The sequence below is a fragment of the Arachis duranensis genome, chromosome 4 (genome assembly GCF_000817695.3).
Source record: "Arachis duranensis cultivar V14167 chromosome 4, aradu.V14167.gnm2.J7QH, whole genome shotgun sequence".
Taxonomy (NCBI): Eukaryota; Viridiplantae; Streptophyta; class Magnoliopsida; order Fabales; family Fabaceae; genus Arachis; species Arachis duranensis.
The window spans coordinates 111,434,612-111,450,656 of NC_029775.3; the positions used below are offsets into that span (position 1 = coordinate 111,434,612).

Below are 16,045 nucleotides of genomic sequence, written 5' to 3' on the forward strand. Positions count from 1 at the left end.
ACTATTTATTAAATAAAGAATATTATATTCTTTAGTAACTAAACAAATATTATTTTTTATTTATTTTATTTTATAATAATTCAATTTTAATGTTTATAATATAAAATTTAAAATGTTTTATATTTTTTAGTCTCTAATGACAAATTAAATTAAAAAATAAAACTACACTCTTTTGCATAACCATAGCATTAGCCTTTAGAGTTTAGAGCAAGTATTTAACTAATGCAACAGATACTTCGTTGAGTTGTCGTGTTCGCGACATATTTTGTATACGACACTTATTTTCGTCTGACACATGTGGTTGGTGTGTCCAACTGTATCTTAATAAAAAATAAAAATTTTTTCTCTAGACATATTTAGACACACTTAAATACTATTATGTGTCTACGTGTCCAGCCTTATTCTTAACATATATCGTTAAAATGAGTTTAGAAATAATATATATTATTATTTATTAAAACAAAAAATATTTTAGATATTTTTATATAGTTAAAAAAAGATATTAAAAACAGTTAAAAAATTATTTATATTTTAACAGCAATAAAATATCAAAAATTTATTGTAATTTATCTAAAAAATATTTCATATTTTATATATATATCGTGTCCCTGTGTCTTATAAAATTTTAAAATTTGTGTGTCTGCGTGTCTCGTGTCTATGTAAATCTCGTGCATCATAGTGCAAGACCTTAAAAGTATATTATAAGTTAAATAAATTAAATAAAAAATAAAAAATTAAAAGAGCAGTTAATGAGTTGTTGTTGAGGTAGACGTGGGTCTCAATTCTCAACGGTCTCGTGAATGTCTTCTTCTTCCTCCACGTGTCCTCCTCTAACACTTTCTCACACTTTCCGAGAAAAAGAAACCAAGCAAGACGAAAGGGAAAGTGAGAGAGTACCCCAAAAAAAGAAAAAAAAAATCAGAAAACAGCGTTCGTAAGAAACTATTATACCTTACCCATCGTCATCACCAAACTCTTTCTTGTCCCAACCACTCCACCAATTCACACCTATTTCTTCTTCATCTCGATCTTTCCAGAAATCAAGTAAACCAAAAAAAGAAAAAGAAAAAGATAACAATCGTTATACACCTTCACCGTTAAATTCGACGATGGCGGAATCTTCGAGCAACACTCGCCTATCGAATTCTTCCGACGAGGTTTCAGTCTACTTGGACGCCGAACCTCGATCTACTACCGACATTGCCACCACCTCATCATCTTCAGGTATATCATGGTTCTTTTATGGTGTTAGATCGCGTTACGTTCTACTTAATCTCATGTAAGGTAGTGGAATTGATATAATTTTATAGGAACAGTGAAGAATCAAAGTTCATGTGGTTACAGGGTGTAGTTTTGGATAGTTTAATCAAAGTTCACGTGTTAAGTTCGGCCTTTTGTAGATTGCGTTCTGATTAAGGTAGTGTAATTGTTGTTAGTGTAGTTTATAGTAGAATATGGAATAGTGACTGTGAAATTAAAATACAATGTGTATTTCAAATATGGAATGGTACTATTTTTGTGTTTTTGGATTGGCCTTACGCAGGGCATGTTGACAGGGACACGTCAACTACTAGGCATAGTTTGGCTGAAGTTATGGCTATGGCTGAAGCTGAAGCTGAACCTGCACCGACTCGTCATAGCCGGTATCACCGCCAAAAGAGTGCTACTAAAGTTAGGAAGAACACCGGAATCGGCTCCATTATGAAGTTCCTTGATGAGAATCTTCCCGCCAAGAAAAGGGTACCACAAAATATCACATTTGATTGATTGTTTATCTTCATGGAGTTTTATATTAAATATTTTAATTAAGGAATTTAGGTGTTGGACATATTAGATTTCTGCATCACTGATTTAGATGACTGCAGGGAAGTTCTGCTACCTAGAAGTGTTATTAAATGCCATTTGGAATAACAAGCTACCATAATGCTATGATATATACATATTACATTTTAGCTGTTACCTTGGTCCTGTATTATTTTTTTATCACTTGAGCATTAGCCTATGACAAGCGGTTGCATTGCAGGCCACATAGAAAAAATATAGATTAGATTACTTAGATTATTAAATAAAATAGATTGGAAAAAATAATGAATTTGCAGGTAATAATTTTGTTACTAGTAAATATTTTATATACGAAGAAGATGTCACTTACTGAATACACTGGCATTCATCTGCATCTACTAGTGTTACATTTGTATCTTGGGTTTCAAACATCATAGTTTGGTGTTCTTAAATTTTCTATTTTGAATCTGAAAAAAATACATTTGCAAATGTTGCAGCTGCGATTTCTAAAAAGAGCTTCTGTGATTAAGGATGATGGCACTGTCGAATTTGATGTACCAAGAGATATCAATCCCCCAGAAAACATTGGAACTACGGTTACCTCTAGGGAACCTTGCAATGAATCTGGGGAAGCAATACCCTATCATGATATTCATCCACTTCAAATAGTAATGCTTATAGTTGGCACTCGGGGAGATGTCCAGCCATTTGTTGCTATTGGGAAGCGTCTACAGGTTTTTTTTATATTCCTGGTTTCTCATGTATAATTCCTGGTCCATGCACCAAAGTAATATTTTTGTTTTAACTCACTAAGATATTAGGATGATTTGGTTTAAGCCCTTTCAAATAATTTGAACTTGCCGAAACAATTTATCATAAGTACTTTAGGGACTAAGATAAAATATGGTCTCTTGAGACTACAGTTATTGCCTTCCCTTGCACCCACTCCATAGGAATCTTGGCTTATTCTTGACCTCCAGCTGTGTATTTGGACTAATATGTTATACTGTTGTCCTCTCCTGTATCCTGTAACGAATGTCAATTGTGCTTCTTAGTTAGGGCAGAACAATATCAAAACTTTGAGTCTTTCAAAAATCTAGATGTCTTTATGTTTCAATTTTTCTTTTCATTTGTTCCTCTTAGACGATCGCAGCTCTTGTAATTTACTCTTGTGCTGTAATATAGCCTGTCTAAGACGGAATTTTTTTTTGCAGGAAGATGGCCACAGAGTTAGGCTAGCTAGCCATAAGAATTTCAAAGATTTTGTTTTGAGTGCAGGCTTGGAGTTTTACCCTTTAGGTGGAGATCCCAAGGTTCTTGCTGGTTGTAAGTGTTTCTTATCTTACCTCTTAGATAACCATTCTGAATTTTGCTTGTTTTAATTTAATGATGATTAAAGAGTATATATGCTCACTAGAACTCCTATGTTTTAAGTGGGTTCACATTTTGGTGTAAATTGAATTGTAGAGAGTTAATACTCAATTTGGTCCCTGAACTTGCACGGGAGCTTCAATTTAGTCTCTGAAGTTTCAATTGCCTCTATTTAGTCTCCAAACTTTGCAAAGCATTAGTCCCTGGGACAATTTTTAGGCACACAAACGTTTAATGGAGCGCTGACCTGGACAGTCAGGTGCCACGCTAGAACCTGTAAAATTATGCAACTTTGGTTTTGGCGCTCAAATAGCCCAAAAACAACGCCGTATCACTTGCTTGGTAGGAAAAGTTTCAATAAACACCACTTACGATGTTTTTGGGCTATTTGAGTGCCAAAACGAAAACGACGTCATTTTATAGAGTACAATGTGTCATCCGGCTGTTCACGTAATGTATGTGCGTCGTAAATTGTTTCAGGGACTAAATAGAGACAATTGAAACTTTAGGGACTAAATTGAGGCTCGCGTGCAAATTCAGGACCAATTTAGATAGTGGGATATCTCATGTAGCTATTTTTCAAACATAATTTAGATCCATTTCATCTTTTCAAATGAGCTACTCTCTGTCACCCTTGCCCTGTTAACAAGAAATGTCAACATGACACTTATGCTGTAGAAATAGACATTTATTTGCAAACATGAAGAAAAATATGGCTTGAATTGATACAATGACAAATTAACAGATGTTCAAATATTTTGATCTACTTCAATGAAGGTAATTGAAGAATTGATATCAAATCAAGAAATGTGATCTACTCTATAAGAAAGGAAGATAAAAAAAATTGGATGTGCCAGTTTTTACGAGAGGAATGTTGGTTTTATTCTTTTGAATGCATGACCACATACCAGTAGCCATATCAAAAAGATTTCTTCTCCTTGCTCATGCTTTCATATTATTAATATGTTTATTTATATGCTTTCTTCAGATATGGTCAAGAATAAAGGCTTCTTGCCGTCGGGCCGCTCAGAAATTCATAGACAAAGAAATCAGATAAAGGCTATTATCAACTCTTTGCTTCCAGCTTGCAACAGTGCTGATCCAGATACTCATGTTGCATTTAATGCAGATGCAATAATTGCCAACCCTCCAGCATACGGTTAGACTCTAAATTTTTTTTGTCCCTTTCCATTCATCACAATAACAAAATCAATAACATAGACAACAAAGTGTTTTTCTATTGTAATGAGAATGTAATAAAACATTTTATCAAATGACAAGAGATTGTATAGTAACCAAAACTGGATTCAACAACAAACTTGCTGCCTGGTAAAATTTAAGGAATTTGATCCTCTAAAGTGTAGAGGTACAGTTTACAGATTAAAGTGCAGAATGGTAATCTCAGTTCATTATACTGTGCTTGTATTGTATAAAAATCCAAGCTGCTAATCCATAAGTGCAAGTGCATTTCATAGAATGCCATTCTTAAGTTTAAATTATTTTTTACAGTATCACCTAAAGGTACAACAGTTTGAAGATTACATTGTCAAATAATGAAAATGGTATATTGCTAAGAGTTATATAGGAGAGATTAACTTGCGACCTGTTTCAGCGGCTGTGAGAATCAAATCATGGCAGAAAGAGAAGGAAAGGGAAACGCCTTTCACCATTGATGATTTGATGTCTTAGTTTTTACAATGTCCATAATGAGTGAATCATATCTTAAGATCTTGACAAGAATTTCCTCCTTTTGTGTAACTAAGAATGGAAAAGTCAATCACAAATTGTTAATAGCAAATTGAAAGAAATTCATCGACAGAGTATAGAAATGACTATAAAATTAACAAATAACGTGGCATTGTTTACATCCAATGTATAATGAAAAAGTATCTCACGTTCTTTTAATGTATGAAATTATGCAGGGCATACTCATGTTGCTGAGTTTCTAAAAGTTCCACTTCACATATTCTTTACAATGCCATGGACGTAAGTCTTGCTTGGTACACGGACTAATCCTGCACTTAGTCACCTGTATTTTTGACCGAATTATGTGCTATATTGCATCATTCATTGACTTGGGCATTAGGAAGGTTCTCAGTAAGGCTCGTTTATTGATTTGTTGTTAGCATAAAGATTATATGAGCAACTAATATAGGTATAAGGATCTTATTCTAATGATGTTTGACTATATTTTCAGGCCAACAAATGAATTCCCTCATCCTCTTTCCCGCGTTAAGCAACAAATTGCATATAGAGTAAGTTACATGGCCTCGGAGAGTTAATCCAACATAATCAATCTATTAGTTTCACTTGATATGACTAAGTTATCAGTTTTTTGTATGTCTTTCAGCTGTCATATCAAATAGTTGATTCTTTAATCTGGCTTGGAATACGAGATTTAATAAATGAATTTAGGAAGAAGAAGCTAAAGCTAAGGCCTATTACTTATCTAAGTGGATCTTATACGTCCCCTCCTAACATGCCCTATGGTTATATATGGAGCCCTCATTTGGTCCCTAAACCAAAAGGTTAGATATGCATTTATATTTTATAGTGTCATCTCATCTTTCCATTTTTGGCACTCTCTAACTCCAAGCTGTTTCTTGATGATGTTACGATAGACTGTTTGTGTTTTGCTTCTTGTTTTGCAGATTGGGGACCCAACATTGATGTTGTTGGATTTTGTTTCCTTGACCTTGCTTCAGATTATGAGCCACCAATATCATTATTAGAGTGGCTTGAAGAAGGCGAAAAGGAAGGCAAAAAACCTATATATATTGGATTTGGTAGCCTTGTGAGTTTCTTTGCGACTGTTCACTTGTTTGGTCTTTTGGATATGTGATTACACAGCAATAAATTTGCAGTTTTTTTCCCTCTAGTCTAGCAACCAGTATAATCTAACTGTAGTTGTCAAGTCTGTCCATTATGGAGTGATATTCCAGCACTAATTATTTTCATAAGCAGCACTCGAACTTGAGACCCTGATTAAAGAGAATAAGTTCAACCAATAATTATTGGTGCATTCTTTTTTGTCTGAATATAACTTTCTCAGGTAACTTTTGCAATGAACCATAATTAACTCAGTGGCTTGTCCCTATTCAGGCATTGAATTGAATGTAACAACTTATTTTGTGATGGGACTTTGGAAAATTTAATGTGGAAGTGATAGTTAAGAGCCTAATTATTATGTCCTGTTCCAGGAAGTGTCCACAACTAAAGTTTGAGTATTCCTATACCAACAACACTAATTACGAGAGCTCTTTCCTGAATTGAGTGGTGTATAAGGATTAATCTTATTTAGATGGCAAAACATCATGAAAGGATAGCCCTAGAAGCTAAATGCTTGGCAATAGCCAAAGCAGATATAGAAAAACCGCTGAGCTACTCTTTTTTTTCTATGTTGTTATTCTACACTTGATCTAGTTAACTGTCAAAATATTTGCCACTACTAAAATGTCTGCAAACCCATTCTAATGTAATTTCCTTTTCTTTTTTAATCTTATTTTGAGCAGCCTCTAGAGCAGCCAGACAAAATGACACAAATTATAATTGAAGCTCTGGATAAAACCGGGCAGAGAGGAATCATCAACAAAGGCTGGGGTGGACTTGGGAATTGTGAGTCTTGATTTTCTGCCTGTATCATGCCAGCAGTATACTGCATTTTTCACCTCATTGTGAAGCATATAGTAATTTCTGTTTCTCAGTGGCAGAAACAAAGAATTCCGTGTACTTATTGGACAACTGTCCACATGATTGGCTATTCCCAAGATGCAAGGCTGTGGTAAGTATACAACTTCTCTAAGTGGCTTAGAAGTCAATTGTTTTGAGCATAACATTGAAACTTGGTTGTAAGATGTTGTAAATGTTTCCAGGTGCATCATGGGGGTGCTGGAACAACTGCTGCTGGTCTTAGAGCTGCAGTAATGTATCTTGCATTTGTGAATTTTGTAATCTAAGTGGTATATTCATCCTACAACAAGAACATCTCTGTTTGTTTCTGCAGTGCCCAACAACAATTGTACCATTCTTTGGGGACCAGCCATTTTGGGGAGAGCGAGTGCATGCCAGAGGAGTAGGCCCGGCACCAATTCCAGTGGATGAATTTACATTAGGCAGGCTGGTTGATGCTATAAACTATATGCTGAAGCCAGAGGTAATATATATATATGCGATCAAAGTGGTTAGTATTTGTCTCATACCATATGTACCAGAAAAAAGGAAAAGTAGAGAAAGCTTTTAGATGTAAAGGGAACTAATCATCAGAGACAAAGCCAAGCATAAGATCCATTTATAATTTCCTCCTAAAATACAGCATGGAATCATACAGAAGAGAGTATAAATAAAACAAATGCAAGTTATGTTCACAATTTTGGCTTTTTATTAGGACTACATGTTTTACATCGAACTTACATCTCACAGGTGAAAACGAATGCCGAAGAACTTGCCGATGCCATGAAACACGAAGATGGGGTGGCAGGAGCAGTTGCAGCCTTCTATAAACATTATCATCCTCAAACACTTGATTCCGAGACCAACCATCAACTGGTAGCCACCGTGCCTAGACTTGGGTTCTCCTTCCTAGGATGCTTTGGTCTCTCTAGATCTAAATCCACAACTTCTAGATAGATATCAATCATCGTTATTCTAGATAGATATAAATCCTCGTACAACTAACTTGCTCACTTAAATCACATGTTCACCCTTCAGTCTATTCTAATGTAATGTGCCATTAAGAAATGTAAATCGTGTTTTTTTGTTCTGTGTAATCATCTCCATGGATATTTCTGAATGATCCATCAGGATCCAATTTACTTGTAAATGATAATCACTCTTCTCTCTTATTTAGCAGCAAATAGTGAATGTTCCTGCTCCTCATTTCATTGATCAATGCTACTTGTTTTACACCCACTGCTGGATGGAATGTAAATTCCATATATTTTAGGTCCTTTGTCTTATACTAAGAAATCAAGGTATATTAACTCGGATTCTTACAAATGTTATTTCAGATATCATTATTCCAATCTCTGTTGACACTTATACTAGAAAAGCAGAGTATTTTGTGCATCCTTCTCTAAGTTTCTATAGATGAATTTATAGTTTGTGAATTCAGGTAAACTTTTTTAGAAGTTATGACGATGTGAAAGATTGCTGTGTTCCAATCTCATTACATGCATAAAAAAATGGATGGAAGATAGCAAAAGAACTATACATAATTGATTTCACAACTTCAAAGATTTAGGACTGAGCCTGATAAACTTCGCCTTTCTGACTTGTGTCATCTTTCCTCATGGATGGATCAATTTCCATGGTTGACATTTGTAACGAGGGCACAATTGGAGGTTTTATTCTGCGTGTAACTGTCATCTTCAACCCCTGTGTTGTATGAATTGTTGCTCCAGTAGTCATCTCAACCTATGACAGCAAAATTAATCATTCAGATTCTGCTTAGTACATTGCAGTTTCAGTGAAGCAATTGAATTTGCTTTAAGACCATTATTCAAGGCAAAAAGTTTTGTTAAAAACAATGACAGGTTCCTGAGACTTGATCAAACATTGTTAAATATCACAACAAAAGAAACAAACTTACTGGTGGGGCTCCAACTGCCATTTGAAAGTTGAACCGTCTAACAAGCATTGCAAGTGCTACTATGGTCTACCATAAGTATCATAAGATCATGCAAGTGAAAAATTTTCATTAGTATGTGAGGAATAGCAAATCATGTCTCATATTATCATAGGGTTTACGTCTCGAATCTCCTATAAAAAGGACAGTCCGGTGAACAAACAAATACACCCTTAACCTCACAAGTCACAACAATATAACATTCACATTACCTCATATGAAGCAAACAAATCACCAACACATTTCCGCGGTCCTCCCCCAAATGGAAGATACCTGAAAGAGAGAGTAGCAATATTACTTGCATTAAAATAAAGAACAGAATAGAACAACAAAAATAAATTAAGTGCAGATAAAATATACTTGAAGTTTTGATTTGTCTCATTGGGGTTAGGTCCATCTACTGGCCATCTTTCCGGTTGAAACTTATCAGCATCATCCCATAGGTTTGGACTACGATGCAGGTTCCAGACAGATATAAAGATATCTTCACCTCTGCAAGTAATTGATGACATAAAATCATTACATTTCAGAAAAGAATACTCTAAGTTGGCCGAAACAAAAATGATCGATATTCATCCCTTAAGGTTACATCCTCGTTGTTTTAGAAATTACTGTGATTTCACATGTGAAGTAGTAGGTGTATAGCGCAATGTGAATTCAGCCATGAAATTTTCTATATAGGGAGGTAAGTGTGTTTTCTGTAACAGGGTAGTTTTCTTGATAGAAGAAAAGCAAGATATAAGTTAATGAAATCTTAGACTGGTTAGTGTAATTTACTAACGAAAAAGACTTACTAAACTAGACAAAGAATCCATTAGCATTACCTTTTTATAGGATACTCGCCGAGCATATCATTCTCAAGAGAGCGACGGATCAACACTGGTGGTTGAGGGTAAAGCCTCATTGACTGAATATTGAATAGATTTCAATAAGTTCAACAATTATAAAAAAATCAGCTCTAATACTATAGCAAGTCTCCTTTCTACCTCATTGATCACTCGGGTTGTATATCGGAGTTTCTTCATGTCTTCGATAGTTGGAAATCGATCCCCTAGTACAGAGTCAACCTATGAAATTTTATACATTGTTAGATTCTTGTGAGTGGGAAACTTAATCGTTACTCTGATAACAATCAACAGAAACAGCAAATAAAAGGACTATTATTTTAGACATTAATGCATTATAAGTCAAGTTTACACATTATTAAATTGAACCACAAATCTGTTTGCATGCATGTGCACGTGCATGTGACTATTCGTGTGTGCCCGTGCGTGTGCGAGTGTATAATGCAGCAGTGAGACCACAAATTATACCTTTGATAGAAGATGGAAGGTCCAAGTTAAAACAGCAGCTGAAGTTTCATGTCCAGCAATGAGCATTGTCATTAAATCATCGCGGAGTTGCTTACTCGACACCTACAAAGAGTCATTAGTTTGCAATTATGTCAAATTCTTGTTTCCTCAACTAAAATAACTTGAGAAATAAGCTAACATACATCATCTCCTGATGCCAACAAGAAATGCAGAATACTTGGATCTTGCTCATTCATGTACTCCTCGTGAAACTGTAACTCTTCTTCGTCCACCATTCTCTGCAAATGATAATTAAAAAAAATATTAAAAATGTATGAGATACCACCACAGGTTTAGCAGCAGACTCTAGCATTGTAAAGGTTCACAATGGGAATCAAGTTAATTATTTTGGAGGTCCCTATAATTTAACTCAATTTTCAATCGGGTCCCTATAGCTTAAAAGTTTGTAAATAGTAATTAGGTGCCTACATTATACAAAAAGTTTTAATTTGGTCCTTATATTTTAAACATTTAAATTTTTCATGATTAAAATCTCCATAGTATACCAAAATTTTCAGAATAAATATAGGGCTTGATTACCAAAATTTTTAAACAAAAGCGACTTGATTTATCATCCAATGAAGAACTTCTAGTATGACTAAACAAACCATTTTGAGAATTTAAGCTTGCATCACCCTATGGTGAATATTACCTTGCATATTGCTACCAGCTCATTAAGTGTATCATTGATCAATTTGAGAGCAGCAGAAACCTTCCTTTGACGCGGTGATATGTCTTTCCATATTGGGATCTCCCATACTGGAATCGGAGAAACGCTTCGATCTTCTGCTTCTCTCAGTACAGTATATACAGCCTGATCTAATTAGGTAAGGTACAACAATATGAAGCTTGTATATAAAGTGATTTCACTATACTTGCTAAACTCAAACATCAAACATGATAAACATACAAGGGTAGGGGAATATTCCAAAAACATACCTCAACTATACCGGTATCATTTGTTAAACTGTCGAAATCATAATTGAATACTGCCTTTCCAATGATGTCCAAGGTCAATCGAGAGAAAAGTGATTCCATCTCAACATCTTCCCCATCAGATGCAGCATCATCTAGCTTCTTGCAGAGCCTATCTGTGGCTTGTCCAAAAAGGCTAATCATCGCCACTACGTACTACATCACAATCAAGAAACAAAAACAAGAAAGAGATCAAGAAGTTGTAGCAAAGATTTACAAAAAAGTAAGGGTGAAGTAGCTATCGAATATCCAATCAATTATGCACGGTTCAATATACACTTCCTAACAGAGATACACATGCTTATCTACACAATGCAGGATTAGTTCATCCAATATAAGAAGTGAACCCTTTAAATCATGACCTATGCACCATAATTCTATCTAGCATATTAATTTTTTGGGACTTCAATAAATTTGTCCAAAAACACTAGACAAACCTTCAGATGCAATGCTGGGACTATAGCTCGTCGTCGAACTCGCCACACTTCCCCATCAGCCGGGATGAGCCCTGTCCCCATTACAAACTCTAGGATCTCAGCCAAGATACCCTGCAAATGGAAACTAGTACAAAATGAGGGCCGAAGCAGAAAGGCTGTTTTACAAGGGTAGTCATTCTTCACTATCGAATTGATCACCTTCGAATAAGCCTTTGAATTGTCTCTCAAGATGTGTTTTGCTATAGACGGATCAGATACAATCAAAAAGGACTGTAAACCAAAGAGACAAACTCAGTTATCAACTGGATTTGAATCAATTTTCAGGAGCAAAAAATTGATCCGGTGAGAGCAAAATCTTCATTGCCTATCCTATTCCTGTGTAGTAAGTAATAAGGAATTGCTTACAAAGGGATGAAACTAACCTTTGGTCCAAAAGTCAACCTGAAAATTCCACCGTATGTGAGGTAAAGTTCATACAATGGAATGAAGAATGCCTCACTTCTAATAGCCTTGACAGATCCTTTTGCCTCCGGAATTTCGGGGTAATCACCTTCCCCTGCCGCCCAACCGAGCAAAAACCCCACAACCTCTTTGGGCAACCCCACCTTTAACAAGCTCTTCTTCAACATAGAACTTAAACTAAGATCAAAACCCACAAGAACAGAACAAACCATAACATAAGCAAATAAAAACCATGTCATATTCTTATAGATCATAACCAGTTCTTACACCATATCTCTCAATTTTTGCAGCTAACTACCCCCCTCTATTCCAAAATATCTATCATCTTGGAAATTTAGTATATTCATAGTTCAATGAATATGGTTACAGTGATATCCAAATTTCCAAACCGACAGAGTGAGTAACTAACTAACCCCATCATAGAATTACAAAAGCAAATGCATGAAATAAGGTAAAGTCAGAAACTTTAAGGTTGTTTATGCATACCCAGATTGCTGCTTCACTGTGAATTCACCTGAGGCAATCCTAGCAGACAATTCAGCTCTTCTTTTCTCCTCAAGAAGCTTCTCAACACTCTTGACACCATCATCGTCCTTAGAACTATTAGGGCTCCTTCCATTGGAAGAGGAACATGCAATCACAGGTAAACAATACCCTCTTTGTGTAGAAAGTGAACGGAAGCACCAACAAGAAGAAGAATAATAAGAAGATGAAGAGAAAGTAGTGATGGATTTGATTCCATTTATGTGAAGCTGTTTGTAACTGAATCGTTTGTTGGGAATAGAGAGAGAAAGAGGAGAAGCATGAGGAAAAGCAACATGGGAAGCCATGGGTAACATAACAAAGCACCAAACCAATAATAATCTTCACAAATAGAATAAAAAAGAAAAGGTAACAGTTTGGGTTAGTGTTAGGACTTGGAAAGAGATAAGTAAGTGGTTAATGGAGAACACTCAAAACTCGAGTGTGTCGGATTGTACATAGGAATCTTTGGAACCATCATATGCTAAACATGTGCAACTTGGTTACAAGATACCGTTTTCTCTAGCTTCCATTGTTAAATATGTTCGTGTCATAGTAAGCCACGTTTGTTTGGTCATCAACAAGTATAGTTTCATTTCTGAATAATGATAAAATACACTGATTTTGTATTATATAAGGGTCAATTCATACCCTTTCGAAAAAAAAAAAAGGGTCAATTCATAGATTTCATACTTTTAGTATTACTAGAATTGATGTAATTTACTAATTTCTATGGATACCAGAACCGTACTGGAGTGACCCGATCGACCGGGTTAATTAATAACTCAATTTAGATCCAAACAGCAAAAATAAAATGAATATATATTTTATAAAATATATAAATTAATTTAAAATTAATAATTATAAAATTAAAAAATTTATACATAAGTTAAATTTTAAGTAAATTATAAAAATACTTAATTTGAATTTTTTTAATTTTATATTATTATTTTTAGTTTTTTTAAGTAGTCATTTTTATAGATTATATTTAAATACTATAGTAGAAATATAAAATTATTTAGATGAAATACAAGTTTGAATATAAAAGTGATATATGAATGATATAACTAATGAAGATAATATAATTAGACTTGAAAAACTAAAACTGTAAAACAAAAAATTATAAAGGACATGATATATAGTTAAATTAACATTCAACATTCCACTTTCTAATTTTGTTTTTTATGGCTCACAATACTACCATGTATTTTTAATAATATTATAAATGATATTAAAAACATAAATTGTTGAAAGAAAAAAAAAGTGACATATGTATATTATAACTAATGAATACAATTGTTGAAAGAAAAAAAATGATATATAAATATTATAACTAATAAAAAAATTAGACTAAAATAAAATTATAAAAGATATGATATATAGTTAAAATTAATATTTTTTTAGCTTTATTTTTTATGACTCACGATAATACCATATATTTTTAATGATATTACAATTAAATAATATTAAAAAATATAAATTATTGAAAGAGAAAAAAAATATATAAATGATATAACTAATGAATACTATTAGACCAAAAATAAAAAATTTGAAAAAAAATTGTAAAGTTCTAATGTTTTAAGAATTTATTACCCAATATACATGTTTAGCAAACTAAAAAAAAAATTATGGACTTCAACCAAATCTTTAAATATTTGTGCAAAACATTAGTAAGAATAGAGAAAAAAAATAAGAAACACGAGATTATGTAAAAAGATGAGATAAAGAATATGTGTGAAGTGAATGTTGATTTATATAGTAAACATAAGAAGGAGTATATAAAGAAGCATAAAAGAAGACGATGAATTATATTTTATTACTCAATTTATACTTATTAAAAAAAATATTAATATTATAATCATATAGTATCCTACATAAAAATAAAGAATAAGAATATGAAAAATATAAAGTAACATAAAAAAAATAAATGTCATAAGAGTGAGAAAAAAAGAAAAAAAAAAGTCTAAATTGTAATTTTATATAATAAATATAAAAATAAATGAGTATAAAAGAAGGTAACGAATTATGTTTATACCTATTAAAAAAATAATATTAACATTGAAGGCATATAATATCTTATATAAAAATAAAGAATAATAATTAAATATAAAAATTATAGAAGAATATAAAAAAATAAATGTCATGACTCATGACTCATAACTCATGAGAGTGAGAAGCTAAGGAAATTGAAAAATAAAAAAAACTCTAAGCAATAGCACATGAAAAATAGAAACAAAAGGATTAAAAATCAATTCAATCAAAAATAAAAAAAATTAAAAAGTAATTCAATTAGATAAGTAGTAAGTAAATTATGCCAGCCAATTAATTACGATAAGGCATAATAATATTAAAAAATTATAGGACAAAAGAATTATTTGGATGAGCATTTATAAAAAGATTTTTTTAAATGATTTTTTTAAAAAAATTAAAAATAAAAATAATTTTATATTTAAATATTTCATTTAAAAATATCTTTTTATTTAATAATTATGTTTAGATAAAATAATATAAAAATATTTTTATGTTTATTTATTATGTTAAAAATATATTTTTTAAAATAAAAAGATAATTAATGGTCAAACTAATTCTTAAAAAATTGGCTATTCGTCAAATTTGTTCCTGAATAATTTTTTAATTAAATTAATCTTAAAAAATTTAAATTTAACCGTGTTTGTCCTTCCGTTAATGGTTTAACAGATTCTGTTAAGAAAAGCCACATAAAACGTTAACCATCCATAAAACAAACGATGCAATTTTGATTATAAAGATTAAATTGATACAAAATGATGCCATTTTGTGTGATTATTGAGAGTAAACTCTTTCACTCCTCCATTTACATTGTTAATTTCATCTTGTTTCACTTCCTCTTCACTCTACTGATTAGAACAGAAAAAAACACCAAGATAAAATTAATTACATATTTTATTGGAATTTTTCTGTCAACAAAATATTTTAATTTTTTGATATTATTTTAATTATTTATAGTTGCTAGTAAAGTGAGCACCACCACTAGTTCTTCGTAATTCATTCTAATGAAAAGGTTGCACATTTTTTTTTTTTTACTTTATTCCCAAAATTCTATCTTTTTGTTCATTTGCCGTTTTCCAATTTTGCAAGGGCCACGGGAAATAATTTCACATCACAATCAATTTTACAATTAATATTAGTAGTAGTAGCATATTTTTAATAATATTAAACCTGTGGATGCTGAAAATGGTGAGTCTAATTGGAGACTAGAGTAGCGCCTTAGAAAGATTTGGTGGCGGATGACGGAATCATCACCCAAAAGGCCTTGGTCATGAGAAATTGTTGGAATAAGAGAGGCGGCGACCTTGGAGGAGGAAGTTTTGGTGATATATATGGTTGCTTGTTACAAAAATAGAAAATTATTAACGAAAACTGTTAATCTATTGACGAAAAATAAATGTGATTAAATTTAAATTTTTTAATGACTAATTTGATTAAAAAAATTATTCGAAAATGAATAACTAATGAATACAGTTAGACTAAAAATGAAAACA

The 16,045-nt window shown here is 32.6% G+C and overlaps 2 protein-coding genes across 3 annotated transcripts; one reads left to right on the forward strand and one right to left on the reverse strand.

The window, feature by feature from the left end:
• Window positions 1-863: 863 nt before the first annotated feature.
• Window positions 864-8,041, forward strand: LOC107485839 (sterol 3-beta-glucosyltransferase UGT80A2). 2 transcript variants are annotated; one of them, XM_016106376.3, is made up of 14 exons: window positions 864-1,224; window positions 1,544-1,740; window positions 2,280-2,516; window positions 2,997-3,108; window positions 4,142-4,312; window positions 5,076-5,139; window positions 5,351-5,408; window positions 5,504-5,681; window positions 5,805-5,947; window positions 6,666-6,768; window positions 6,858-6,934; window positions 7,026-7,073; window positions 7,157-7,306; window positions 7,573-8,041. In XM_016106376.3, exons 1-14 carry the CDS (start codon window positions 1,110-1,112, stop codon window positions 7,777-7,779), a joined length of 1,860 nt encoding a protein of 619 aa, XP_015961862.1. In that variant the 5' UTR covers window positions 864-1,109; the 3' UTR covers window positions 7,780-8,041. The 2 variants fall into 2 exon arrangements, with proteins under 2 accessions (XP_015961862.1, XP_052116171.1); XM_052260211.1 differs by having other exon boundaries at window positions 1,557-1,740.
• Window positions 8,042-8,229: 188 nt separating this feature from the next.
• LOC107485840 (protein LUTEIN DEFICIENT 5, chloroplastic) lies at window positions 8,230-13,079 on the reverse strand. The gene is given in 14 exon segments (XM_052260212.1): window positions 8,230-8,565; window positions 8,741-8,806; window positions 8,989-9,049; window positions 9,137-9,268; window positions 9,601-9,683; window positions 9,763-9,843; window positions 10,048-10,191; window positions 10,272-10,367; window positions 10,781-10,942; window positions 11,068-11,259; window positions 11,541-11,651; window positions 11,739-11,810; window positions 11,963-12,179; window positions 12,489-13,079. Coding segments are annotated over 14 exon segments (1,947 nt in total). The 5' UTR covers window positions 12,842-13,079; the 3' UTR covers window positions 8,230-8,388.
• Window positions 13,080-16,045: the final 2,966 nt, after the last annotated feature.